General features: G+C 36.6%; 1 protein-coding gene across 1 annotated transcript in view; it reads right to left on the minus strand.

Moving 5' to 3' along the window:
• Nucleotides 1-9874, minus strand: part of LOC130231163 (nuclear factor of activated T-cells, cytoplasmic 2) — a 36343-nt gene extending 26469 nt beyond the window's left edge. The window contains exons 1-2 of the mRNA XM_056460607.1: nt 9603-9874; nt 1966-2821 (exon numbers count right to left, since the gene is read on the minus strand). Of these exons, the coding sequence (XP_056316582.1) occupies nt 1966-2821; nt 9603-9705 (959 nt within the window). The 5' untranslated portion in view covers nt 9706-9874. The remainder of the gene's footprint in view (nt 1-1965; nt 2822-9602) is intronic.
• Nucleotides 9875-14259: the final 4385 nt, after the last annotated feature.

The raw sequence follows: 14259 nt of genomic DNA on the forward strand, positions 1-14259 counted from the left end.
TATTTTCTTTTTTACATTCATGAGTTTCTTCTGTTGAACACAAAAGAAGATATTCTGAAGAAAGCTGGAAACCTGTAACCATTGACTTCCATTGTGTTTGTTTTTACCTACAATGGATGTCAACGGTTGCAGGTTTCCAGCTTTATTGAATATATCTCCTATCTTAAAATGCATATAGGTTTGGAATGCCTTCGGGGAGAGTAAACGGTAAAAGAAAATGTGTATTTTTAGGTGAACTATCCCTTTAATAAGCAGATCAATTGGGATAACAAGTATTTTAATCTGAGGCATAAAGAAAGATATTTAGTTTTTGATTATAAAAGCATAAACTAGGGCTCAGATTTGCCTCTAAAACTTTATTAGCAGAAATAAATAGGCAAAACATTCAGAAAATGTATAAAGCTAAAATCAAATGTGGTTTAATGCTCAAATCAATCAATTTCCCATCATAATTAAAGAGATAGTTTACCCAAAAATGAAACTTCTGTCATCATTTATTTATCCTTCATCTGTCACAAAAGTTTCTTTTTATCTACTATGGGAGTCGATAGTTGCAGGTTTTCAGCTTTATTGAATACATCTTCTATCTAGAAATACATATAGGTTTGGAAGGCCTTCACGGGGAGTAAATAATGAGAAAATGTGTATTTTTAGGTGATCTATCCCTTTAATAAGCAGATTTTGGGTATAAAATCCATTGGGATAACAAGTATTTTATTCTAAAGCATAAAGATTTTTAGTTTTTGAATGTAAAAGCATTCTCAGATTTGCCTCTAAAACTTTGTTAGAAGAAATAAATAGACAAAACATGAAAAAAATGTATAAAGCTAAAATCAAATGTGGTTTAATGCTCAAATCAATCAATTCCCCATAATTTTTAAAGGCATAGTTCACCTGTTGCAAAAGTTTATTTTTCTGTTTGTTTTTACCTACTATGGAAGTCGATGGTTGCAGGTTTTCAGCTTTATTGAATATATCTTCTATCTAGAAATACATATAGGTTTGGAAGGCCTTCGGGGAGAGTAAATAGTGAAAAATGTGTATTTTTAGGTGAACTATCCCTTTAATAATCAGACTTTGAGAATAAAATCCATTGGAATACCAAGTATTTTAATCTGAGGCATAAAGATATTTAGTTTTTGATTATAAAAGCATAAACTATGTCTCAGATTTGTCTCTAAAACTTTATTAGCAGAAAGAAATAGGCAAAACATTCAGGAAATGTATAAAGCTAAAATCAAATGTGGTTTAATGCTCAAATCAATCAATTTCCCGTCATATTTAAAGGGATAGTTCACCCAAAAATGAAACCACTGTCATCATTTATTTATCCTTCACCTGTTGCAAATGTTTCCTTTTTTAAGTTATTGAGTTATTTTGTAAATATTGGAAACTTGTAACCATTAACTTCCATAGTATTTGTTTTTTCTACTATGGATGTCAATGGTTACAGGTTTCTAACATTCTTCAAAATATCTAATTTCCTCAGAGGTTTGGAATCACTTGAGGGAGAGAAAAATATCATTTTTGAGCGACCTACCCCTTTAACAGATCAGTTTGTATTGAGACTGCTCTTTTGATACATGGGTTTGATCATATTGAGTCAATAGTCTCCACTGATTCTCTATTTAATCTCATTGCTCAAGCACCAGCTTTTAATGTTATCACTCGATTAAATGGGCATTATCAGAGGTTATCAGCTAATAGATATGGGCCAGTAGGGGCCTTCTGCGCCTAGTAGGCCCCTACTGGCCCATGTCTGTCAGCTAATAACCACTTATAACGCCCATTCAATCGCGTGATAACATTCGAAGTGGGTGCCTCAAGTAATATTACAGATATAATGGGAAATCTCATTTGTTTTATTCTTAAGAGTCACATGTTAGTGAATAAAGACATCTGCTAATATCATGTATAAAACTCTGGCTTTGTCCTGAGTCTGATTAATTTATCAGTTTTTCATACCTACAAACCCCTTCGAGGGCCTGACTGGGCCAGGTGGCAGGAATGTAATAACGTGACTCCACCGTGAACTCTTTTTTCACTTCCGGCATGGCTGGGTACATGCTCGCCTGGCTCTCCGAGTAGAGGGAATAATCTGTATTGGGTCTGACAATTTTAGTCGGGATTGGTTTAGTCAAGTTGCTGAAGTTATTCAGTGAATCTTCCAAGTTTGCCAGCGGATAAAACTTGGCGGGTTCATCTTGGCCAAATAGTTGACTCTGAGTCTTGTACTGAACATATGTGCGCTTCCCCTGTGGAGAAGAAGAGCGAGAGCGTGGAGAGGTTGAGCGCCGTTCCAGAGCAGTGTCTTCTGTGATGCTGGTGCGAGGAGACGTGTTTGGAGAACCTGAGGCATGAATAGCTTGGATCATTGGACACAGATCAGCTTCGGTCACTCCGGCAAGACCTCCCTCACCTGCTCCTGGAGAAATGCATGGGGAATATGTTCCTGGAGAATATCCATCTGAATGCCAGCTTGTAGAGGAAGTGCTGCTAGCTGGACTGAGGCATTGGGTCTCTCTGTAGAGAGACGTATCGTAGCCTGGGACCATCAGCATGGGCGGATTGATGTTCACAGGGTTGGTGAGGACATGGTCGTGGTGATGCAGGTCAGGGCAGGTGATCTCAATTCTCGGGCTGTTTCCAGGGTGGGCAGCGAGCGAGGGGGAGTGACTATAAGACTGTCTGAGATCAGACTGCTGGTACATGAGAGTCTCATTGGAGAATTGAGACTCCTCACCGTACAGAGAAGGGTCTTGAAGAATGCATGAAGATGTTTGATTGGGGTCATTGTTGGAGGGACCACCTGGCTCATCCACTAAAACAGTAGGAAAACAAATTAAAAGATGAATTAAATTAAATTCATGCTGATTTCTATTGGGCTTTTACAATGTAGATTGTGTCAAAGCAGCCTAACATAGAAGTTCTAGTAAACTGAAACTGTGTCAGTTCAGTTTTCAGAGTAGAAGTTCAGTTCAGTTCAGTTCAGAGTGGTTTAATTTTCACTACTGAGAGTCCAAACACTGAGGAGCAAATCCATCGATGCGCAGCTCTACAAGTCCCAAACCAAGCAAGCCAGTGGCGACAGAGAACAAACGTTACCAATTATTATGACCAAAATATTAGTTCAAATAAAAATGATGATAGAGCCTTTTAAGCATCTTAAATCCTTGAAAGTTTTTAATATTTTGTACAGGTATTTACATATGTATTATGATCTTTGCAACAAATAACAAAAAACGAATTACTGTTTATACGAGGTGTTAAAGCAGTGTCTATGGGCAGTAAATTTGACATTGTTTTCTTCTCTGACTGCCGTTATCAGGTGCACACAATTGTTTTCCTCTTACTGAATGTTTTTCTAACACCATTGTTGAGTTTTTCTTTAATTATTTGAGCAAATAAGATTTAAAAAATATATTTGTTGTGCTCTCCCATTCACTGCGCTCTAAGTTAACGCATTTATGACGATGTCTGCTGATGAGTAACCCGGAAATGTGAAAAAGGGTCCATTCTCAGAATCAGAGATTGCCAGGTACGTTTACACATTTTGTTTTTATGACTGAAGTATCCACTGTGTTACAAAACAACAGTGAAAGGACAAAAACACAAATAATAAAGGAATTTAGAAATAAGTCATGGGTAAATAAGTAATTAATAAGCAAATAAAGAATACAATCTAATCTTGTACTCAACATCCACTTGTTACAAACATAATTGGTAACACTTTACAATAACAGCACATGAATAATGATATGTTATTATGTAAACGAAGCATTACTTTATTATAGACTAATGATAGTTAATGCATGTGCTAATCATGAACTAACTTTAAGTGGTTTCATAAACTAATTTTGAGAGGAGCATGTGATATGATTCAGCATGACTAACTGCTCATCTGTAATCAGTAATAATTAGGGCTGTGCAATTAATCGAAAATCCGATTTCGGCTTCTAACGATTATGAAAAAGCATTAATCGAGATAAACGATTTTTGCATCATATACCGCCCCCTAGGGGTGGGCGATATGACCTAAAATTAATATCACGGTATTTTTCATCTTTTGAACGGTGACGGTATAATATTATGGTATTACTTTCAATGGCAAAATAATATACATCTCAAGGAAGAACGGACAAAAGAAAGTCTCACTTCTATCACTCTTTAAAAGTTTTGGTTTGGGCCATTGTAAATGCTCAGTCTCGTTATGAGCTGATCTTAATTTCTCTGTGTTGGTGGAATAAAGCAGGCGAGTCAGCCGCACCAATTTATGAGCAGACAGAGCAGGATTCTCGCGATGACCACCAGTGCAATTCTGCTCTTTGTTATGAGCCGTAGTTTCAGTGTAAACTTAGTAAAGGTGAGTTTCTTTGGCGATGATGTGTACAGTATTAGACTTTATATTTAGCGGACATTTGCGCTGAACACGCGGTGAATGCAACGCATCGAGATTCGGGCACCTTCTCCGAAAACACTCGATTGATCTCAGCTGGCGGATCAACATTTACCTCATGTCATGATCGCTGTCATCTGCGCCAGTATTATTATTATAACTTTAGGTGAGGTTTGCAAACCTGTGCACTTTTCACTCTTCAGCCGTTTGCATTTCCTGCAGTAACAAAAGCTCCCTGTTATCTGACAGCGGGAAGCGTTGAGTGATTGACAGCTAATATGAACCAACACAGCAGCAGGGTAGAGCGATTCAGCAAGTTTTTAGAGAAAATCAAATCAGATTGCACTACAACCATTATATTCAGACACACAAATGCTCCCAAATATATTATGAGGGCGCATAGATTACATTTCGGGCGCTCATGCGACCAAAATGGTTGCAATTTCGAGCGCTGTAGTATAAGGACATGTATTCAGACCACAACTGAACGTTTGAAGAAAATTTAATGTAATAGAATTTAAATATAATTTAATATTAATTTAATAATAATTTCTTATTATTTAGAATTAGCTATTATTGATGTAAATGCAGCCGTTCGAGGCGCATAATTGATTTATTACGGTATTGACGGTATTAGAAAATCCATGTCGTGGCGCAATGTCACACCGGTGATGACTATGACACCGGTGTACCGCCCACCCCTACCGCCCCCTTTCCTGTTGTACACATTTGTTGCTCTGCAAAGCTCAGTTTCACGTGAACATTACTAAAAGCATGTACTGTAATGTAACGTTTGCAGCACGGGATGCGCATCATTCACTGATGAACATTCGAATCATTCATGTTTAAAAGCGCGAACGAGACCGCATGCTTCTGTCTGTGTGTGTGTGTGTGCGTGCTTAGCCACGGAGAGAGAGGGGTCTGGATGCAGGCTTGGTGCAGTGCAATCAGAGCTGCATCCAATGCTTTTTAATACGCTTATCTAACCCCACCCCTAACCATCGCAGTGATGTCACTCTCTCCATTGACTGCATTGTGTCTGACATTGCATCGCTGAGTGATGCAATCTCAGCTTGCATCATAAAGGCTGCATCCAGATACTATTGCATCTTAATGCGAGCGCTTAAAGGTCAAATACATGCGCATTTGTGTCAGAGCGCGGTGTTTAGTAAATATTTATATTAACCCTCATTTGTGTAATTAACAAACAAGTTGAGAATCAAAAGACATGTGAACGTGAAACCATATCAATGCCACAGTATTCTTAAAGTGACAGCGCGCAATATTCCTCCAGCCACCTGTTTTTATTATGAATCAAACAACAAAGGGAGAAAATCCCTCACTGCTCTTAACTGAAGGACTTTTGTAGCTGAAGTTTTTTTTTCTTACAGTGAAGATGCTTAACGCAGTTTGCTTCATATTTCTATTCTACTGTATTTATTTCCCTTTCCTTATTTACAGGGAGGAAAATAATTGTGCATATATACAGTTAAAGTCAGAATTAATAGCCCTCCTGAATTATTAGCGACTCTTTCCCCCCAATTTCTGTTTAATGCAAAGATTTATTTTCAACCCATTTTTAAACAACAGATTTAATAACTCCTTTCTAATACTGATTTTTTATCTTTGCTATGATGTAAAGTACATAATATTTTACTAGATATGTTTCAAGATACTAGTATTCAGCCTAAAGTGACATTCAAAAGCTTAATTAGTGTAATTAGGCAAGTCATTATATAACAGTAGTTTCTTCTGCAGACAATCAAAAATATATATTGCTTAAAGGGGCTAATAATATTGACCTTAAAATAGGTCTCAAAATATTAAAAACTGCTTTTATTCTAGCTGAAATAAAACATTTACATTTAGTCATTTAACAGACACTTTTATCCAAACAAAACAAAAATATTATTCTTTTTCCAGAAGAAAAAATATGAGAGGAAATACTGTGAAAAATTCCTCTGTTAAACATAATTTGGCAAATATTTATATTTAAAAAAATTCACAGGAGGGCGAATAATTTTGACTTCAACTGATAATCGTTTTGAATAATCGCGATTACATTCATTCATTTTCTTGTCGGCTTAGTCCTTTTATTAATCTGGAGTCGCCACAGCGGAATGAACCGCCAACTCATCCAGCATTTGTTTTACGCAGCTGGAAAACATCCATACACACTCATACACTACGGACAATTTAGCCTACCCGATTCACCTGTACCGCATGTCTTTGGACTGTGGGGGAAACCGGAGCACTCGGAGGAAACCCACGCGAACGCAGGGAGAACCTGCAAACTCCACACAGAAACGCCAACTGACCCAGCGACCTTCATGCTGTGAGGCGACAGCACTACCTACTGCGCCACTGCGTTGCTATCGTGATTACAATTATGACCAAAATAATCGAGATTATGATTTTTTCCATAATCGAGCAGCCCTAGTAATAATCCAATCAGGGTGATCCAAGCTTACTATAAATGGATCTTTTTTCCCTACTGCTCTATCTTCGTTTTGGAAGAATCCCCCCTTCCACCCCATCTCCTCCTTTTTCTACCCTTTCAAAGGGGGAGCTCTCGAGACCTACCTGATCTCGGATCCCCTTGTATGCTTATTGACCAGGCGGGAGCCTTGGGCTCAAGTATCTCCAAGTTTAGGGTTCTCTCCCAGGATAGCATGCCAAACCTGCTATAAACGCTAAGCATATCTAAGAAGGCACTCTTGAACTACAACATGAGTCACATGAGTTCATGTGTGAATAACTGCTACTTTAATTACTTGTTAGTCCATGATTGTTAGTTAATTAATGTATTAATTACAACATTAGTTAATGTTAATTAGTTAATTTAACCATCATGAACTCATGATATGTTAATGGATAATTATAACATGACTTTACTTGGAGGGGCACATCATCAATAACCCATACTTAATTACTCATGATCTCCTTATGCAAATCCCTCTGGTTACACTGAATAACAATAGAAAAGTGTTCTGTCAACATCAGCATCAACAGTTTAAACACAGGAGTTTATAAAAGATGAGTTAATGATGATGTGCCCCTCTAAGTAAAGTCATGACATGGTTATACATTAACAGCTCATGAGTTCATGTTGGTTACGTTTAGCTTAAACTTAAATTTTAATTAACACATTAACAACACGTACTAACAAGTAATTAAGGTAGCCTTTATTCACACATGAACTCTTGTCACTCATGTTGTATTTAAAGTTGATTAGCGCATGCCTTAACTCATCATTAACTCATAATAAAGTAATATTAAGTTTACATATTTTTCATTCATTCATTTTCTTTTCAGCTTAGTCCCTTTATACTGGAGTCACCACAGCAGAATGAACCGCCAACTTACCCAGCATATGTTTTACGCAGTGAATGCCCTTCCAGCCTCAACCCATCGCATGGAAACACCCATACACTTATTCACACATACACTATGGACAATTTTAGTTCACCCAATTCACCTGTACCACGTCTTTGGACTTGTGGGGGAAACCCATGCGAATGCGGGGAGAACATGCAAACTCCACACAGAAATGCCAACTGACCCAGCCGAGGCTCGAAACAGTGACCTTCTTGCTGTGAGGTGACAGCACTACCTACACTACCACATGATTTAATTCCCTGCTTCTGTTGAGGACAAAGTAGAGAACTTGAAGAATGTTTGAGACTGTTAGCTATAGACTTTTATAGTATTTTTTAACACAGCTTTCTTCAAAAAAACTATTTTTGTGTTGAACTAAATTAAAGATTCAATGAATTGCAACCACTTGAGAGTGGTAAATGTACATTTCTGTGTGAATTATTCCTTTTTAATAGCCATTTCACAAATATATATAGATTACATAGCATTTTAATAAGATTTAGTATTATATTAGTCTTATAGCTGGTATTAAGAAGAAAGGTTTCCGGATGTTTCCAGTAAACCGGGCTGTTTTCTGCTAAATCTAGAGATGGTTTAGCTGCAGTGAAAGTTTCCACTACATTTGGTTTCACATAATGTGAGTAACCCACTTCTAAACTCAATGCATGCTCAAACTCCCCAATGAAAAAGGGTAATACCACGATTTGTCCAAAATACTATGACGGTAACATTTTTAATATTTGAATTACCCCTTGGTTTACCCACTTTATTTTAAGATGTTCTGGCAACACATGTTCTGTGTACTTACTATAGGGTTTCTGCAGGTTTCACGGAGTTAAAGTTAAGACTGTTATGAATAAAATTTTAGTCCCATGAAGGGCTAAAGGCTAAGGAATTTTTCAAATGGCCCAGATGGAAGAGATTTTTACTTGCCCTATCAAAAAAATTGAATTTAATAGATTTAACAATACATAAAAAATACAAATATTTGAGATTTTATTTCTTAGCTAAATATTTAAAATATTGTATAAAAACAAGCAAGCTCTACTTGTATCCATACACTTTTTTCCAACATAAATGTTCCTAAAATAATAAAAAAAAAATGAACAAATGTTTTAAAAACTATAATAAACTAAATCATATAATAAACTATGCACAACAATCTGTCCAGGTTGGTGTCCTCAGCAGTAAGTACATGGACAACCTTTAAACAAATGTTACTGTAAGGAAAATAATTAAACCATTATGATAAACAGAGTTAAAAATGACCTTTTTAAATAAAACGTTTAAAGTTTTTTTGAGATGATTGTTGGCGATTGTATGGGTTTTGGCCAGATTTGGTAGCAATACATGAACAAAGGAAAATTAAGACCCATTTAAAAAAGATTTAAGACCAACAACACAATATTTCAGAATATTTAAGACGTTTTAAGGCCTAAAATTTGTATTTTGAGATTTAAGACATTTTAAGACTTTCTAGGACCCTGCAGAAACCCTATACTACAAATTATTGTGCATAATTACATGTAAATAACCTAAACCAAGCCTGCATTCTAACACTAACCATATAACAAAGTAAAAGAAATTAATGTTACTCAGTAGTCAAATAATTGTAACAAGGACACCAAATAAAGTGACTGTAGTATGTACTAACGTTAATCATATTGAGTATTGATATATCATTGTCATTCTTTTTGTAAGACAAATGACTAATACAATTAATAAGACATTTCTTTTTATATAAATAAGTATATTACACTAATTTACAATAATAAACACTTGATATAAGTAAAAAGGCATTCTTTCTAAATTATTAATACACACTAACCTGGGTCATCAGGAGGCAAGTCGTTGCCAGGTTGGTTGTACAAGAAAAGTAATGGAAAGTCCAAATCTTCTTGATTGTCGATATTTTCGTATAAATTACTCATTGGACAGGTTTTCAAGCCAAGTTATTTGAAGAAAAAAAGTTATTTGTGAAGTAAAAAACGAAACAAAAGTGTAATTAATCGATTAATTGATGGTTATCTGCCAAATAAAAACGGTTAGCGATCGTTTTTAGTTTCTAAGGCAACGAACAGAGAGTCAGTGAGGCGCGCTTTGCTGATGATTCGACTGTGTGATAGATAGAAAGAGCGCGGGAGATGCGGAGCCACTTCCTGTTTGAACAGAAACACCCTCAACAACCAAAGTAACAGTACAGTAAACAGGTATACGATTCGTTTCTCAGAATAATATAGAAAATGGTTCGCTGAGCTGCAGAATAATACGTGATAAACTTATAAAATCGGTTTATTTTACTATAGAGCAGGCGTGTAGGTTAGGCTACTCGTAATAAAAGGGATAGTTCACCCAAAAATTTTATGTACTATTTACTCTCCCCTTCTTTGTTCTGTTGAACACCAAAGTAGATTTTTGAAGAAAGCTGAAAACATCTAACTATTGACATCCATAGTAACATAACATAAATATTATGGAAGTCTATACAAGTTTTCAGCATTCTTCAAAATATCTACTTAAGTGTTCAACAGAGGTGGTGGCTCAGTCCGGCTGGGTCAGTTGTCATTTCTTTGTGGAATTTGCATGTTCTCACCATGTTAGCATGGGTTTCCTCTGGGTGCTCTAGTTTCCCCCACAATGATTGTGTATGCAGGGGCAGGTTTAAGCAATAAGCAATACAAGCGGCTGCTTAGGGCCCCAGAAAATCTGAGGGCTCCCAAATAAATACCTATAAGTTTAAATTTTACCTATAACTTATATATAACATAACTTTCCATCGTATTTTGTCTGATGAGTGTCTAAAAAAATAAATGTTAAATGTTTATTACATCTGCGCAAATATATCCCCCACCCTCAATCATGGTGAAGTCCAGCAGTCAATTTAGGTAAAGATTTATTTTAAAAACTAAATATTTTATATATAATTTTTAGTTGTGAATTCATTTTAAGAAAACAAGTGATTTAAAAAGTTTTACAAGATGCTTCACATGTTGTTATTATTATTTTGCATTGAGACAATATGTAGAAAAAGAAGTGACTGAGTGATATAAAAAAAAAAACTGCTAAAAAAAACAATTAAAAATAAATATAAATAGGAAAGGTGCATTTCAGAACTTTTGGGCCCCATAGCTGGAATTGCTTAGGGCGCCTAATTCACTAAATCCGCCCTTGTGTGTTTGGGTGTTTCCCAGTGATGGGTTGCACCTGGAAGGGCATCCACTGTGTAAAACATATGCTGGATAAGTTGGCAGTTCATTCCGCTGCGCGAGCTCTGACCGGTGTCCACACAACTAACTAGCTAACTAACTAATCTAGCTAGCCAAACAAGTAACTAACTAACTAGCTAGTTCTCTTACGCACGTGAGCAACTTAACTGTGATCGACAGGTTAAATTTAACGACACCCTTATGAAAATTAAGCTCAGTGATTAGCACTGTCGCCTCACAGCAAGAAGGTCGCTGGTTCGAGTCCCTGCTGGGTCAGTTGGCATTTCTGTGTGGAGTTTGCATGTTCTCCCAGTGTTGGCGTAGGTTTCCTTCAGGTGCTCCGGTTTCCCCCACAGTCCAACACATGCGCTAAATTTAATAAACTAAATTGGCCATAGTGTTTATGAGTGTGAATGAGTGTGTATGGATGTTTCCCAGTACTGGGTTGCAGCTGGAAGGGCATCTGCTGTGTAAAACATATGCTGGAAAAGTTGGCGGTTCATTCCGCTGTGGCGATCCCAGATTAATAATGGGACTTTATAATTTTCACTTTAGGAACTCAGAGGGAGAGTAAACAGTAATTTGTTTAGGAGAAAGAAACAAAAGAAAGAAACCTAAACATGTTTAAAGAGCGTAAAATATGACAGAGTACTTTTGGGTGAACTTTGCCTATATGAACCATCTCAGTATCTCTTGGAAAGCATATCAGAAGTTATAAAACCTCTATCTTTATTCACATCTGAATAATATAAACATATATTTTAACGTGTTTCTAACTTGCATTTTAATAGAGATTTTTTTTTCAAGAACGTATCTCTGTCCTGAATTTGACATTACACATTTGTGATTAAGGATGTAATATAAACAGTTTAAAAATAAATATACTATTGGAATTAAATCGGTTATCCAGTCTCTGTCAGAGTCTTAAAGGCGCCACGGGTATTTTTAGACTGACAGCTGCAGTTTCTTTGTTTCTACAGTGATTCCTGCCGTTTACACCTGTCCATCCTCATGTCACCTTATAAGGGTCGGTGTTCCTTAGCAACAACATTGGCGCCATCTGCTGGACTGACCTTTGAAGGCGTCTTTTTAATCAAAATGAGTGCTTGACATTTCATGCTGTGACTACTGCGCTGCATCTAAAACACCTCCCACTGTACTGCATGAGAAAGCGTGCAATCAAAAATGCATTTTCACACTACATTGTAATTAAAATTGTATATATATGTGCCTTGGTTTACACCAATTCTCACTCTCTCGAACACACACACACAGAGACAGATAGAAAGATTTAGTCATAAACATTATCACCATCTGAATGAATGAACATTTATGCATTTTTGTTATCATATTATTGAATTTTTAAAATAATTTTATTCTATTTTTAATTTTCTTTTTAAAAATCACACTAGTCTGCATTATTTGTATATACACTCACCGGCCACTTTATTATGTACACCTGTCTAATTGCTCGCTAACGCAAATTCAATGCAACTCAATGCATTTAGGCATGTAGACATGGTCAAGAGGATCTGCTGCAGCTCAAACTGAGCATCAGAATTGGGAAGAAATGTTATTTAAGTGACTTTGAACATGGCAAGGTTATTGGTGCCAGACGGGCTGGTCTGAGTATTTCAGAAACTGCTGATCTACTGGGTGTTTAATGAACAACCATTTCTAGGGTTTACAGAGAATGGTCCGAAAAACAGAACATATCCAGTGAGGGGCAATTCTGTGGGTGCAAATGCCTTGTTGATGCCAGAGGTCAGAGGAGAATGGCCAGACTGGTTCCAGTTGATAGAAAGGCAACAGTAAGTCAAATAACCACTAGTTACAACCGAAGTCTGCAGAAGAGCATCTCTGAACGCACAACACGTCCAACCTTGAGGCAGATGGACTACAGCAGCAGAAGACCACACCGGGTGCCACTCCTCTCAGCTAAGAACAGGAAACTGAGGCTACAATTCACACAGGCTCACCAAAACTGGACAATAGAGGATTGGAGAAACGTTGCCTGCTCTGATGAGTCTCAATTTCTGCTGCAACATTCAGATAGTACGGTCAGAATTTGGCATCAACAACATGAAAGCATGAATCCATCCTGCCTTGTATCAATGGTTCAGTCTGGTGGTGATGGTTTAATGGTGTGTGGGATACTTTGGGCCCATTAGTACCAACTGAGCATCCTGTCAACGCCACAGCCTACCGGAGTATTGTTGCTGACCATGTCCATCCCTTTATGAGCACAGTGTACCCATCTTCTGATTTCCAGCAGGATAACGCACCATGTCATAAGGCACAAATCATCTCAGACTGGTTTCTTAAACATGACAATGAGTTCACTATACTCAAATGGCCTCCACAGTCACCAAATCTCAATCCAATAGAGCACCTTTGGTATGTGTTGGAATGGGAGATTCGCGTCATGGATGTGCCTCCGACCAATCTGCAGAAACTGCGTGATGCTATCATGTCAATATGGAGCAAAATTTCTGAGGAATATTTCCAGTACGTTGTTCAATCTATGCCATGAAGGATTAAGGCAGTTCTGAATGCAAAAAGGGGTCCAACCCAGTACTAATAAGGTGTACCTAACAAAGTGGCCGGTGTGTGTATATATGCATTATATAATCTCTATTTTATTCATTGTTTATGTAATGCTTGGGCAATAGTTGTTAAAATGCAATACTATTTAAAAATGCTTTATAAAGCAACTAAAACTGGTGATTTTGGAGGAAAAAAAACTGAAACGTATATATTATTTTAGGAAATCTTGACCTTGAGTGTTAGGCCTTTTGTACAATTTTGTATTCATGAGACTGTTAGTGTGGCAATTCATGAGAAATCAAGATAAATAGAAACACAATAAAAGCATAATCCATGTACTCTGAGGTAAATGGTGTTTTCACATTAGTTTCCACATTAATCTGTCAAACTCCAAACTTTCACCTGACAACTGCAGATCTGGAGTCTTGTTTTTAAACGTGGTGAACACACAAAAAAACGGGGGTAAAAAAAAAAAAATATTAAAAATAATAAATATGAATAAACTGTACATTTATCAATCAAAATATATGGATAATATATGGATACTATAACAATAATAATAAGTAAATTTACAGTGTTTTATTCATTATAATCTAGATGTGTGTGTGTGTGATGCTCTCTCTCTCATGTAGGTTTTATGGGTGAATCTCAGGCTTTGTTTGAAATTACTTTAAATTTAAATGTTTAATAAATAAAGATTAAACAATAGTATAGCACGGTATTTATAAAAAA

The sequence above is a fragment of the Danio aesculapii genome, chromosome 6, assembly GCF_903798145.1.
Source record: "Danio aesculapii chromosome 6, fDanAes4.1, whole genome shotgun sequence".
In the NCBI taxonomy this organism is placed as follows: domain Eukaryota; kingdom Metazoa; phylum Chordata; class Actinopteri; order Cypriniformes; family Danionidae; genus Danio; species Danio aesculapii.